Source organism: Stegostoma tigrinum, chromosome 5 (genome assembly GCF_030684315.1).
Source record: "Stegostoma tigrinum isolate sSteTig4 chromosome 5, sSteTig4.hap1, whole genome shotgun sequence".
Lineage (NCBI taxonomy): Eukaryota > Metazoa > Chordata > Chondrichthyes > Orectolobiformes > Stegostomatidae > Stegostoma > Stegostoma tigrinum.
This window is the reverse complement of record NC_081358.1, coordinates 2,154,621-2,170,843: the sequence shown is the minus strand read 5'-3', so window position 1 is coordinate 2,170,843 and position 16,223 is coordinate 2,154,621. Positions and strand designations below refer to the sequence as shown.

Here is a 16,223-nt window from a genome sequence, read left to right as displayed (position 1 = left end):
AGCGCTTGCTGGAAATGAAAGATGTAGGGCAAACATGAAAACTTTACATAGACAGTCACCCAAGGCTGGAATTGAACCCAGATCCCTGGCACAGTGTGGCAGCAGTGTCAACCACTATGCTACTCTGCTGCCCTATGTTTCGATTGACAGGTTTTACAAATGGATAGAATAAACACTGAAGTGCATTAGCTTGTTGTCAGTTAGAAGGATCAGGAATCTTTATTCTTTGCTTCAGAAACCAGTAGCTTAGATTTTTTTTTCCAGTATGCAGAGGTTCTGGTGGAAATTGGATCTGTGAAACAGATTCTCCTGAAGAAATGAGATACCTTAGAACTGATAGGAAATAACTTAAGTCAGTGTATTGATTTTAGATTGGACGTTTTACACCAGAAGTGTTTGGTAAGAATCTTGAAGAAGTTACGCAAAGCTGAAAAAGTCTAAGCTCAGTTGTGGCTATCAAGTGAAAGCCTGTCAAACTCTCAAGACCATGAACTGAAAGTAACAGTAAAGTTAAACCTGGAGATGTGATAGAGAACTGGTATGAGTACTGTAAAAGTGTGTTGGAATAGATGGAATTATATTTTTACTGTGTATCTAAATCTTTCAAATTGTGTTATATGGAAATAACAGTTTAGTTTATTTTATCGCCTTTGTTTTTACATAATAAAACTTGTTTCATTGTTAAACACAAGCACACAATACTGCAAATTTGGTTTTAAGTGAAAGATCACTTTGTTAAATAGGAGAATCATGTCAGATTTCAATCTGGGATGCAACTTGACTAGTAATGACGTCAGATGATATCCTAACACTAATTGCACTGGTGTTACAAACTAAATCAACACAAAAAGTGATACTCTACATTGAAAAAGGAAGTCTTGGGATTTCTACTGGATCTTTAACATTTGACACATTTATACCTCATGATTACAAGGATACAGATTTATATTTAATAAAATCCCTTAACCACATGGTGACTCAGTGGTTAGCATTGCAGCCTCACAGCACCAGGGACCCAGGTTTGATTTCAGCCTCGGGTGACTGCGGGGGTTTCTTCGATTTCCTCCCACAGTCCAAAGATGTGCAGGCTAGGTGGATTGGCCATGTTAAATTCCTGTACTGTTCAGGGGTGTGTGGGTTATAGGGGGATGGGCCTGGGTGAGATGCTGCAAGCGGCGGTGTGGGCTTGTTGGGCCAAAGGACGTACATGGAATAGTGTAGGTTAGATGGGCTTGAGATCGGTATGACAGGTCGGCACAATGAGGGCCGAAGGGCCTGTACTGTGCTGTAATGTTCTATGTTCTAGTGGTTTGGTTTCCACACTGTAGGGAATGTAATCTAATCCAAAAATGACAGACATTTTTGGTGGAACGTAGTGCTACTAACTTATCGGTTAGAGACTATTTTTACCAGCATTGTAAACAATGTAATTGTTGATGCCTTGTTAAAAATGCAATTGTTGGAATTATTCAAATACAGAAAGTGTCGGACATAACTGTATCGGTTACAAGAAAAAGAACAAGTGGGTGTATAATTTATTTGTATTTAGTTCTTATTTATACTGTGCAATGAAACACATTTGGAAATGGTGTTTTATTATTTCAAAGGTGGCAAACATGATGACTTCATATTTCATAATTTGTGTGGACTTGAATAAAGAAGGATTATGAATATATGCATTGTGTTTTTTTTAAGTTAATGAAAAGATCCTGGAACTTGTATTTAGCAAAGGCATTTCTTGGAAATGACACAGTTCCAGAAAATGGCTGGACTTAGTTACCTGAACTTAGTTGAGGGAAAACACCTGACTGTTTTTATGACAGGGTTTTGTGGCTATTGTTTCACAGGTTTGCAGATAGTTTTAGACCTGTAGTTGAACAATAGCTTGGTGAAGCAAGGGGGGGAAAAAAATGCCCAGTTTAGCTCTGCTGCTTGTTACGAAACTAGAACTCTCCGCACAAAGAGCATCTGGAAGAATCCTCACTATTTCCTCAGCAAGCTAATTTTTCAAAAATCCCAGTGTCTGGGATAGATGAACTGGGCTGAGAGGTGGCAAATGGAGTTTAATGCAGACAAGTGTGAGGTGATGCACTTTGGCAGGAGTAACCAGAAGGCAAAGTACTGGGCTAATGGTAAGATTCTTAGCAGTGCAGATGAGCAGAGAGATCTCGGTGTCCATGTACACAGATCCTTGAAAGTTGCCACCCAGGTTGACAGGGCTGTTAAGAAGGCATACAGTGTTTTAGCTTTTATTAATAGAGGGATCGAGTTCCGGAACCAAGAGGTTATGGTGAAGCTGTACAAAACTCTGGTGCGGCCGCACTTGGAGTATTGCGTACAGTTCTGGTCACCGCATTATAAGAAGGATGTGGAAGCTTTGGAAAGGGTGCAGAGGAGATTTACTAGGATGTTGCCTGGTATGGAGGGAAGGTCTTACGGGGAAAGGCTGAGGGACTTGAGGCTGTTTTCACTAGAGAGAAGAAGGTTGAGAGGTGACTTAATTGAAACATATAAAATAATCAGAGGGTTAGATAGGGTGGATAGGGAGAGCCTTTTTCCTAGGATGGTGACAGCGAGCATGAGGGGGCATAGCTTTAAATTGAGGGGTGAAAGATATAGGACAAATGTCAGAGGTAGTTTCTTTACTCGGAGTAGTAAGGGAATGGAACGCTTTGCCTGCAATGGTAGTAGATTTGCCAACTTTAGGTACATTTAAGTCGTCATTGGACAAGCATATGGACATACAGGGAATAGTGTAGGTGAGATGGGCTTGAGATTGGTATGACAGGTCGGCACAACATCGAGGGCCGAAGGGCCTGTACTGTGCTGTAATGTTCTATGTTCTAATGTTCTATATTACCCACTTATGAATGTCAGAATAACAAATGGATAAAAATATTCCAAACCTTACCCTTTGTTTCTTTCTCTTTTATCTGGACATGAATAGGCGTTCATTTGTGGTTAATTAGAAGTGTAATATTTACACTTTCCTGTTAGAAGCTGCACTGTGTTGAACGACAGGATTTAGAAATATATAAATTAATTTTGTGCTTGTATTTGAAAATAATGGTATATGGGTGATGGTTACCTTAGGAAGGAATTGTAACAAAAACAGGTCAGACATTTCTTCCAGAACAGTGAGACTTGATTCAGTATGTTTCAGAGAGTAGACGACTTACAAACCCTTGGAATGTTAATGGAAAATAGTGTGTATTTTGCTGGTTTATAGTCACTTTTAGAATAGTCAGAGATTTATTTTGGTTTAGAAAACCTAGAGATTGAAAGATTTTAGGTTAGTTCAAAGTTGCTCTGACTAGAGTCAAAAGCAGGTGAATCAGGTACTAAAACTTAAAGAATAGATACAGAGGGTTCATTTCTCTGGATCTGAATTTTGGTAGAATTATGGTATTGAAAAGCAGGTTGAAAACTTTGATTTACTGTCTGTTTTATAACGTGTTCTACATTTAGATAGCCCGGTGTTTTCATCTTTTGTGTAATAAATGTCTATTCTATTGCAAAAGAAATTCTGCAAATTTGTGAGACTATATTTCACTGAGTGACCACAAAATTAAATAAAATTTACACAAAATTCATCAGGACAGAGTTCATTCTGGGATCTGACTTGTCCAGTAGAATTATCAGCTGGGATCAAAAGAATGTTAACCAATTCTGCATCTTTGAAGAAGAAACCTTGTTCTATAATAAACCTGGATGATGGCTCCTTTTGTTTGAAATTCAGTACTGAGAAAACCTACAATTAGTCATGACAGAAAACTTTACTCATCATATCTCAGTCCTAACCACTGGTGGTAGAGACTTAAGTGGAGCTGCCTCCACTTCCACCTTCCTGTATACTTTATATAGCTTCAAGCACAATTATAAATCATTTTAAGTGACATGGTAGTCTCTGCCTCTATAGGTATTCCCAGAAAATATTCCACTCTCAAAAAGGCAGCATCGCTTCTAATCCAGGCTGTCAGAAGTTTAGCTCCCACTCCAGAAATTGGAGCACATATTAAAGGTTGATACTTTGCAAGTAAATACTGAAAGGGCAGTGAAACATGTCCCGGGGAGGCGTTGTACAATTGTGGGTCACAACTGATGGAGTGATGCACTGGTCAGGTGATATGTACAAAGGGAACAGCAAATCAGAAGTCCGATATACATTGAGGTGGCGAAAAATACTGCAGAAATATCTTCTAAGTTGTCAGTGCACCAAAGAATTATTCCAATTCTCTCTTTCATTCCCCCAGTGATAGCCCTCAGACAGTGTTGTAGGTGACATAACCTATGGACTCAACAATTCACTGTTTGCTCAAAATTTTAATATTTAAGACTATCTTTAACCGTTTCTGTTCTAACAAGAGATAATCCAATTTTCTTTTACATCTTTATTCATGCCATCTATTTCCTGCTTCAGTACTAATGAATTGTTATGAGATTCTAATAACCTGCCTACATGTTGATTCCACATCATATTCCAACCATTGTATCACTGAAGTCATGTACAAATTCACTATCATGAAGAATTGATATGATGCATAAAACCATGCATTCTTGTAGTTACTTTCCTGAAACCTATTCTCCTAACCCAACTTTTCATTATTTCTGCACTTCTTTTTACACCTTAAACATTTAGAGTGCACATCATTTCCTATTTTTGAATTCTCTGGAACTGCTAATTCTGCTGAACTAGACTCATCTTTACAATTTACAGCACGCTTCATTCAATTAAACATTGGCTTAAGACAATGCCATTAGCAAATTCCAATACGATTCCTTGTGCACCTGTATTGAAATCATTCATTTAAAGTTCTTTCCCATTGTATTTCTCACTGTCATGTGCTGCATTTTAAAATGCTGAGCATTCCATATATCTATTCAATTAATCACTTGACTAGATCTCAGTTAACAACATATCAGGCATGGCCTAAATGAAATGAAATGAAATTTACAGAAATGTTGCAGATTCTCAGCAGTCAGCCAGACCTTGAGAGAGAATGGTCTGACCTGCTAAGTATTTCTGGCATTTTATTTTTACTTCAAATTTCTAGTATCTGCAGTATTTTGCTTATGATCTATGTAAACATTAGGACAAGTTTAAAGGGGCTGAATGGCCTATTCCTTTCTTAGGAAATTGTGTGCACCTTTATATTCACTCCTTTTGAAAGGTGGACCATAATTCAGCATGACTTTTTGATACATTCTCTGACAGGAATTCAGTTAAATCTCTACTTATTTAAAGTACATATCGGTGAATCCCTGTGGATCAAATGACTGGAATCATAAAATGCATAAGCAGTGAAATGCAATTTTAACTCTTCCTAAACAAACTACACTGGCTACATCAGAAAATAGTAAACTATCTAGTAAGCTATTAATAACTAAACTATGGATCATTATTCTATCTATTAATCTATAGAAAACCCAATAAATAATTCCACAAAATTAAATGTTCTTACCCCTCTTTATATCAGGTAATGATGCCCTTGTCTCAACCCAACTATCACAGAAATAGAACCTGGTCAGTGTACCTCTATTCGGGTTTTGAAGAATCGATCAGGCAATCTTAGGCTGTGAGTACAATAAACGTCTTGTACGGTGGAGGGTGAGTATTGAGCTCCCATCCTATCCACCTAAAAGACAATATGTACATCCCTTATGTAGATATAACTACTTTGAGGTCAAATGTATTGTGAACTGAATGCACTAATAATTCAACTTAACTTCAAAACTTAAAACTAGATGTCTAGAAAGTGTTGCCTGTCTTGCAACATATTCCTCATTCTGCAAATTAAGTATACTACAAAGTGGTCCAAAATGGCAAGCAGAGAGAAACACAACGTAATTCCTTCATGATAATTTGATTGTGTTGTAGCAGCCACGTCACTCCCTCTTCCAATAATAAGTATTTCTCTTAGGCTATGCCATTTGGCTTACCATGGAATTAGAACAGTATAAAATGAGTTATGTTTAATCTTCAAAAAGTTATGCAATTAACCCCACTCTCCAACTCACCCTCCAAATATTTCCTTTCAAATCCCATTGAATATGCTTCCACCGCATTTTCAGGCCGAGATCCAGATCACGACAGGTCGCTTTATAAATCTTATAAATGTTTCATCTCTCCCCTAATTCTTTTAAAAATACACATTCTTTGCTGACTTGTTACAGCTTGCCTCTAATAATAAACTCCAAGTCACATCAGGTGACAGAACTGAGCAAAGGGAAGAGCTCCTTACACATTCAAGATGACCTATATTCATTTTGCAAGAGAGCGAACCCTCTTTGACTGATCAAGTGAGACTTGTTACTGAAATACTTTGGGTTTATTGCTATATTGTCTTCATCAACCACTTATTTGGTAGAGCTTGAAAATCATGCCATTCAGGCGAATTGATACATTGCTGACTCATTGGTTTCAATGCATTGTCGATTAGCATATTTTGCTGTCACTGTGTAATTAAAATCTAGGATTTAAGAGTGGAAATAGGGCATTGAAACCTGCAGCATCATTCAATAATGTCATAGCTGATCTCAAAAAGAGTGTGGAGAAACAGGAGGTCTGGAGGCAACTGCAGAGAGAAAACAAAGTCAACGTTTCTCTCTACAGATGCTGCCAAACATGATGTGTTTCACCAGCACTTTGTTTTTGATTTAGATTTCCAGTATCCACACTACTTTAGATTTATCATCACGGCTGATCACGTTGTGGTCTCAAATCCCCCTTTTTTAATCTGCCCTCCATAAACCTTGACTCCCTTCTCTGTTGAAATCTATCTACTTCAGCTTTGAATAAACTAAATGATACTGTCTCCTTGGGTCTTAGACTGCTGTCAAAGGGTCTTATAAAGAAGTAACTGCAGCAATAGCTAAACACTGCTTAGAATCTTCCAAAGTGCCTTAGATACTATAAGTGTAATATCTTTATTCAAGAAAGAGGAGAAAATGAAAACAGGATATTTAGAAAACTATAATGAAATCAGGCAGAGTCAACATGGTTTAATGAAAGGAATTGTGTTTAATTAATTTAACAACATTCATCGAGGAATAACAAGCAAGGTTGATAAAAGGGAACCTGTAGTCTTAAATTTTCAAAACCATTTAATAACGTGCCAAATCAAAAGTTTACCATGCAAAATTAGAGCTCATAGTAAATGAAGTAACAGCGGCATGAATTAAGTTAGCAAACAGCAAATTGTAAAGACTGTGCCTTTCTATTTTTGAATCTATAAAAAGTTCTTTATTTTTGCACTCAGGAGTTACGTAAACAACTCAGAAGATGATTGGTTTGCAGTAAATGAGGATTGGAATTGTAGGTAAGTTGGGGGGCTGGGCAGGCGAGGGGGGGGCGGTACTCATGCGAGGATGAAAGAGATAGAGGGGGCTGGAGAGACACAGAGAGAAGCAGACACAGTCTGTAGTAGTTCTTTCAAGCAGAAGATATCTGTTCTCTGCAGTAAAAATAATCAGCTTAAACAAGAAAAAAAAACTTTTCCTGAAGCATTTATTTTGAATTCAATAGAGTTAGCAAAGTCACAGGTGGATAAGATCATATGAAGCTCTTAAAGAAATTTAAGAACTCTCTACCTTTCATAATAAGGACCAAAACGTTGCCACTACTGTTACTGGTGGCAATAATAACTGATGATGAGTTAAACCATTAAAATGAAACATTTTTCTATCATTCTCATAAGTTTGAAAAGGACAGAAGTAGAAGTCTGAAAGTAGCCAACATAAGGAATGGACAATTTGGATAGCTGGTAATGCCTCAAGGTCTCCTCAGATCAGAAAGCAAGTGCTAAGAGACCAGGGGAAAATCAGAAGCCAAGATGTTCGTTTGTTCACAATGCTAGAAATTGAAAGGGAAATCTTTAGGGCATATTGGAGTTTGCAAGGAGTCTGAAAAGGAAACTCAGAAGGAAAAGGTCACATATCAGGTTGTAGCTTTAACTACAACTGAGAAAGTGGACACTGTTGAGAGCGTGGAAGTAGTACATTTCTCATCTGTATGTAAAGGGTTTTTATTGAAAGGGTAGATAACCCCTTTTTCTTCAAAGCAAGGGTCCAAGCTCATAACAATTCTCAGGGGTACAGTGGCTAGGCAAACTATCTTGCTGGAGAAGGGTTGAGTTATCCATTCATAGAGATGGAGAGTGTATCCCAGTTCCATTGTACAAGGTTCAATCTAGTGAACCTCTTTTGAACTGTCTCCAATGCAACTACATTCCTTTCCAGGAAGGGGGCCAAATATTATACTTAATACTCCAGGTGCAACCTCACTAATGCCTTGTACTGTTGCATCAACTTCTCCCTACTTTTGCACTTTATTCCTTTAGAAATAAATGTCAAAATTCTATTTGCCTTTCTTATTACCTGCTGTACCAGCATTCTAGTTTTCTGCAATCCATGCATATCCTGAATATTGTGTTGATAATAGATCAGTTTAATGAAACAGGAAATTTCATTTAGCCTTTTTCTGTCTTTTGTGGACAGAGTTTTCTTTTTTTTGAGCAACATGCATTTATAACTAGCACCACCAAAAGAAGAAATACAGATCAAAAGATTAACCTATTTTGAAATAAGGTGTAATCATTAGAAATAACTGATATGGAAAACTTTAGCACTTAGTACATCAGTGTAAATTATTTGCATGATTGCAAAGCCACAGAAAATAAGAACAATCTTTATTACTTTACCTGATAACAGCTAGGCCAGCACTGACCCTAAGAGCCCAGACAAAAGTAAAAGAAAATTCGAGTTCCTATTCTTACTGGGTATGTGTATCAGGTCACTGATTGGGATAAGGTTTCAGTTCAGCTCCAGTGCTGAACTGGAATAGAATATTAACTGTTTTCTGCAAGTATATATGCAGAATGTCTACTTGACATGGCACAGACAAGTTTGTGGCATTCTTTGAACTGTATATGAATTGTTACTTCTTCAGAGGATGACAGTTAAATACTGATATTGTTGACGCTATAGGGTATATAAATAAATTCTGAACAAATTTAAAGATATTAAGGATGTAAAAGCTACGATGGGATTTATTCAATTACCAAATCTCAGGCCAACTAAGGATGAGCAACCAATCCTGGCTCAGCCAATGAAGCCCACAATCCCTCAAGTGAGTATTAAAAAATAGTGTACCAACTACCAAATGAGCTTGATTGCCACATGTTTTACAATACAAATAATCAGAAACTAGCATTTATGTTTCACTTCAAATTTATATTACAGCAATCTTTGTTTTAACGAGCACCTTATGAACCAGCACTCTCGATAAACCGGCATAAGTATATGCCTGAAATACCGGATATTTAGTGTATTATTGTAATCTCTGCGATGTCCAAGTAGTCAGTTTAAGGTACAAGTGAGAAGGCTCTCTGGTGGCAAGTTTTATTTAAGGCAAAGGTACATTATTATTTAAATAATCTGTGCTGTAAATAAAGTAGCAGTGATGTGTATACACCCTGCATTATCTTTCTATTACTTAGTGTATGTTTTTACATTGATTACATGGACCTCTTGATTATCTGAAATATTTGATCAAGCAGTACACTCTTAGTCCCAGAGGTGCCGGTTAATAAAAGGCTCACTGCACTGGGAATCAAGATAAAATTTTGAGAGTCACAAAATAAATATAGAATAACTTGGCAAATAAATGTATTTAACTATATCGAAGATCATGTAAAAATTACATAAAAGGAATACTCTTGAATATCTAAGTAATTAAATCAAAGTGTCTCCGGATAGGAGAAGACCATTAGATGCCTCAAACTTGCTCCACTATTTGAGTACGATCATGACTGATCTATAACTTAATTCTATATAGCTACCTTTCTTCCATTATCCAATTCATTATATGCAAAAGATCTAATCACTTTCAGCTTGAAAATTAATATATCTACCAGTGAAGCACACAAAATTCCTACAGGAATTGGTAGTGTAGATGCAGGAAAGATAGTTTTCCCTGGCTGGGGTGTCTAGAATTAGGGATCACCATCTTAGAACAAAAGGCAGGGCATTTAGGAATGAAATGAGGAATTTTCTTTTTTAACTGAAGGCAACGAATCTTTGGAATTATGCACCCCCCTCAGGTTTGTGGAGGTTCAGCCCTTGAATAGAGTCAAGCAATTGATCAATATGTTAGATATTAAAGATACCCAGGAATATGGGGATAGTTCAAGAAAATGGTGTTAAGCAGATCATTAGCCACAATCTAGTTAAATGGTAAAGCAGGCCTGAGGGACCGAATAGCCTACTTTAGCTTCAATTTCCGATCTTGCCATTCGAAGAGAGTTGCAAACCTACTATTCACATATAGGACAGTTTCCTAATTTTACCTGAGAGAATTGGGTGTCCTAGGCTTCCCAATCAGCAGAGTTTCTATTTATTCCTATCTATTCCCATAGTGACCTGAAAATTTCATCTAAATCATCCCCTTAACTGTCTAAACTCCTGGAATGCAACTTGCATTTATGAAATTTTCTTTAATTTAACACTTGCATTCCAGAAGATCATTCGGGTAACTCTACATGGTATTCTCTTCCAAGGCCAATATAACCTTTCTAAGTTATGGTGCTCAGAAATTATCTCAGTATTCCAGATTCTAACCAGGGTTTTGTATTGCTGTGAAACAACTTTTATCCCCTTGTATCTTCAAGACTAAAATGCAAAGACCAACATTTCAGAAGGTGTTCTGATGATTTTCTGTATGAGAGACATTTTAGTGATATACGCATAAAGACCAACCAATTGTTTCTGGCTATTCACTTTTTCGATTTTTGGATTTATTCTTTGTAGATTCAAAGTGGCAATTAATGCTAGGTCACCTGCAAATTTTAAAGTTTATAGCAGAGATAATTTTTATTATCCAAAGGCATCAGGAGATATGGGACAAGATGGGCTAATGAATTTTCTGAAGAAGGGTCCAGACCCAAATCGTCAGATTTCCTGCTCCTCTGATGCTGCCTGGCCTGCTGTGTTCCTCCAGCTTCATAACCTTGTTATCTCAGACTCCAGCATCAACAGTTCCTACTATCGCTGGGTTAATGACATTACGTCACAGATCAGCCATGATCTCAATGAGTAGGAGAGCAGGTTTGAGGGGCTGACTAGCTAGCTCCTATTCCTACATAAGGAGACACTTCCTTATCATAAAGTACTTCCATACATCAGACTATTTTTCCTATTATTTTTAAATGATTTATGATATCATTAAAGACATGCTTTACCTATATTTCTAGAATTGCCAACTTTAAAATCCATTAGGTAACTTGGCTTATTCACTTAAGCTGTGATATCTTTTTATAATTTTATGGTTCTATCTCCTCTGCTTACAATATTGCCAATCTTTGTGCCATTAACAGATTGTCTTTTTCTCCCAGCAATAGCCAATCTGTTGAATTTTATTGTTTTGCCAATCACAGCAGAATCACAATAATACAAAATCTCAAAGATAACAACAACTTATACTGCAACAGAAGGTGGTACTGATTGGTAGATGCAATGCCACGGAGGATGCATCAGGGAATAGTAAACTGTAAAACTACTTGTAGTTTTGTTTAAATTCAAACAAGGAAATTTGACTCTGATTCGTCATTGCCATGAGGAACGTACCAGGGAATGGTGTTCCCAAGGCCGAAAAGGATGCAATGCATGGACATGCATTGTTTGCAAAAGACAGGGCCCCACATATGAATGTACAGAGTTTTTAATACAATTGAGTCATACTGATAATCTGAAATTGATTCCTGGTGTATCTCTAACACAAAAAATTGTTAAGTAACTGCTGTCCAATCTCAGAATCAAATCTAAGATCAAGCAGTATGGAGATGATTAAGCTTGGGCTAGTTGGGTATAGTCAGTACAGTACCTGTTGTGAAAGGGTGTGCTACATAATATAATCTGGCAGTTTTGTGTACATACTTGGTACTGAATTGGTCCCAAAATTCTTGGAACATATTACTATTCAGCATAATAGGCAGGGAACATTTTAAGCTTGATAGCAGCATCCTATTAGTGGAAAATACCATATGTTGTTGCTGCATAGTAGCAGCTTGATAGCATTAGCAAAGCAACCACAGAAGTTTCAGACTGCAACAGAAACATGTATTCTCTGATTAACAAGATTCTGTCATCAAGTCAAAAAGAACATCTGTTTAACAATCAGCAGGTGGTATATGAATTTCTATACTGGTGTGATGCCAAATACGTAGGCCATATATACCAAAGATTGGCTGATTTTATTAAACAGCAATAATAGGCAGCGTACTAACCATACCTGTGCAGTTAACACTTGCCACACACAGAAAACAGCACTCAACATTAAAATGTGATTCTACGATTACACAACATTTACTAAATAATCTTGAATTAGACAACAACCAATTTAAGATAATCAAATGTGTCTCCAATGTGGTGAACTTACTGTGCCAAAAGTTATGTATTTTCATGTGCAAGGTCCTGTCCTTTGTAAATAGAAAGGTCATGTCCATACATTGCGGATATTTCAACCAAAAAGAGAGAGAGACACATTTATTCCTTGGTGCATGACCTATGGCAATGCCTTGGCCAATCAAAGTCCACTTGTGTGGGTTGAATTTAAAAGCAGGAACAGGAACAGGCCATTTGTCCTTTCAAACCTGCTCCATCATTTAATAAAATCCATTCTTGCTGTGGTCTCAGCTACAATTTCCTGTCTGTATTCCATCACAACTGACACACTTGTCCACCAAAAATCTAGCTCAGCCATGAATAAATTGAAAGGCCCAGCTTCCATGCCGTCTGAGGAAGATATATTCACACTTTTACAATGCTTTATGAGAAAATAATTCTCATCTCTGTATTAAAAAGGGACTATTATTCTTAAATTGTCCACCTGTTTTAATCTCTCCCACAAGGAAAAATTGTCTGGTTCCATCCTACATACCTCAAGATTTTATATGCTTCAATAACATTGCATCTCATTTCTAAACCCCAACAGATATGAGCTAAATCCACTCATCCTTTTTTCATAAGTTCAGCCCATTGTCCAAGGCATGTGCTTAGTGGCAGCAGACCACACAGCTTAGAGAAAACAGTGACTAGGGCCCTTAGATCCCACAGAATCCTGTATACTCTCTCTATTTAACTAGTATGTTCACTTTTATCCCATTGTACTCGATCTGCCAATTTTTGGCAATCATTTATCTGTCTATATTCATAGAACATAGAACAGTACAGCACAGAACAGGCCCTTCAGCCCACAATGTTGTGCCGACCATTGATCCTCATGTATGCACCCTCAAATATCTGTGACCATATGCATGTCCAGCAGTCTCTTAAATGTCCCCAATGACCTTGCTTCCACAACTGCTGCTGGCAACGCATTTCATGCTCTCACAACTCTCTGTGTAAAGAACCCGCCTCTGACATCCCCTCTATACTTTCCTCCAACCAGCTTAAAACTATGACCCCTCGTGCTAACCATTTCTGCCCTGGGAAATAGTCTCTGGCTATCAACTCTATCTATGCCTCTCATTATCTTGTATACCTCAATTAGGTCCCCTCTCCTCCTCCTTTTCTCCAATGAAAAGAGACCGAGCTCAGTCAACCTCTCTTCATAAGATAAGTCCTCCAGTCCAGGCAGCATCCTGGTAAACCTCTTCTGAACCCTCTCCAAAGCATCCACATCTTTCCTCTAATAGGTCGACCAGAACTGGACGCAGTATTCCAAGTGCGGTCTAACCAAAGTTTTATAGAGCAGCAACAAGATCTCACGACTCTTAAACCCAATCCCCCTGTTAATGAAAGCCAAAACACCATATGCTTTCTCAACAACCCTGTCCACTTGGGTGGCCATTTTAAGGGATCTATGTATCTGCACACCAAGATCCCTCTGTTCCTCCACACTGCCAAGATGAACAAAGCAAAGCAAAATGAAGGTACATGGAGCTTCAAAACATGAAGGGCACCAAGAAGTTTGCAGCGGGGGAGTGGGGCAATGGAGGCATATCGAAGAACTTGAATGAGCATGGCATGGGAAGGTGAATGTTGGCCAAGCTCGATTGGGTAAACATACATTTTTGGCTAAAGAACATGTGTTTCAATGTGAGCTTATAGGAAGGATATTATTAAACTGGAGAGGGTGCAGAAGAGATTTACCAGGAAGTTGCGGATATGGAAAGTCTAGTTATAAAGAAAGGCTGGGACTTATTTCACTGGAGCATAGAAGGTTGTGAAGTGACCTTATATAAAAGTTTATAAAACCATGAGGGGCATAGATAGGGTTCATTGTGGCTATAGATATAATTGAATTGGGGATTTCAAATCAGAGGGCATATTTTTAAGATCAGAGGAGATAGATGTAAAAAAACAACACAAGGGGCAGATTTTTTAAAAAACACAGAGGGTGGTTCACATGTGGAAGCGAGATAACTTACTATTATATCCAACTTGCTGTCATTGCCAAATTTAGCGACCATATATTTGATCCTTTCATTCAAAACACTTATGTAGATTGGAAATGGCTGAGGATCCAGCACTGATCCCTGCGGTTTTCCACCAGCTACAGCTTACCAACTTGAAAGAGACTGATTTGTTCCTACTGTCTACTTTCTGTCAGGCAACCAATTATTTTGCCATGTAAATCTGTTACACCTAAATCACATGTCTGTATCTTGGGCAGCAACCGTACCAAATGCTTTTTGCAAAAACCAAAGTAGGCCACTTCTACTAAAGCCCCCCTATCCAGCGAGGATGTTACTTCACCAAAAATCTCAATTGATTAGTTAGAAGACAATGTTTTTTACAAAACCATGTTGACTCTGCTTGATCGTTTATTATTTTCCAATCTGCCAGGACCCTTCCATAATCTGAAAGAACTGTAGAAGATGCATCTACTATCTGTACTGCCACTTAAGAGTCAGACAGCATGGAAACAGACCTGGTTTCAACAGACCTGGTTTCTAAACTGAACTCAACTCATTTATCTATAATTGGCCCATATCCTTCCAAAGGTTTTTTCTATCCATTTACCAGGCCTGAATGTACTCGACTTATTTTATGACTCTTCATTGCAGGCTATCTTGGGAACTAATCAACCTTCAGGCTCAATTGTTTCACTAGCGTGTTTTTTCTGGTGTTGGTATAGTTTTACTTCATTCCTCCCCATCACCTCTTGAATTTGATTTCCTGAATCCTTCTACCATGAAGGCAGACAAATAAGCCTCTGTCATTTCCTTCTTCCATTATCTAACTTCTCATGCTCTCTTTCCAGAGGGCCAACACCAGCATTCTGTTCAAGTACTTTTAGATATTCTTACCATCTGTTTTTATATTACTAGCTTTCTTTCATAATCTGCTGCCTGCCTCTTTATCATTTTAGTCATTCTTTGCCAATCTCTTAATTTACCACTAATCTTTGTAAATTTGTACAGTTTTTCTTTCAATTTGAGATCATTACACACATCCTTATATAGTTAACTGCCAAGTTTTCAAAGCAGTTGTCTGCTCCCTGGTGCATTCTCCACTGCAGTACCTCTACCAGAGTTTACCTGTCAACAAATCAGCACCCTCTTCTTATCCAGTACAAATGGTTCTTCCCTTTGTGATTTGGTACTTTTGCAGTCCTGCCCTAAAGACTGCAAGATGAAAGGCTTCAACAGCACATCTCTTTCTTTCGGCAATACTCAAGTTCTAAACTACCAAGAGTCTTGGATATACCCAATAATTTAAACTAATAACAAATCACTTCGGATTCAAATACAGATGAATGTATGACATCACGAGTCATGTACTGTTAAATTAAGTAGCTCATTACCGTTACACTTATTCAACTACTTCGTACGCAGCCAAATTCCCAAGTAGATCTTTAATTATATGAACTTCACCCTTAGCTAGCAGTCTCTTACAGGAGACCATATGAAGTAATTTCTTAAAGTCTGTATAAATAGTTTCCATAGGCATCTTTCTGTCAATTACTCACTTCTTCAAAACTTCCATAAGATTGGTTAAGCATAAGCTACCCTCTAAAAGTTCATTTCGGGTCCGGTGACCCTTCCTCAGTTCGAGGAAACGTTAACTCTGTTTTCTCCTTTACAGATGCTGCCAGACCTAGTGAGTTTTTCCAGCAACTTTGTTTTTCTTCTTGATTTACAGCATCTGCAGTTCTTTTGTTTTTTTTTCCTCTAAAAATTCATGTTGGCTCTTTTTGATTAGGTAAAAACTTCTCATGGGAA

The 16,223-nt window shown here is 37.7% G+C and overlaps 1 protein-coding gene across 3 annotated transcripts in view; it reads right to left on the bottom strand.

Moving 5' to 3' along the window:
- The window catches only part of dpy19l1l (dpy-19-like 1, like (H. sapiens)), an 82,009-nt gene that overhangs the window by 23,356 nt on the left and 42,430 nt on the right, over positions 1-16,223 (bottom strand). For 2 of the 3 annotated variants that reach the window (XM_048529391.2, XM_048529393.2), the window contains exon 16: positions 5,535-5,636. The exons of the other annotated variant lie outside the window; for it this stretch is intronic. In XM_048529391.2, the coding sequence (XP_048385348.1) occupies positions 5,535-5,636 (102 nt within the window). The remainder of the gene's footprint in view (positions 1-5,534; positions 5,637-16,223) is intronic. 3 annotated transcript variants of the gene reach the window in all.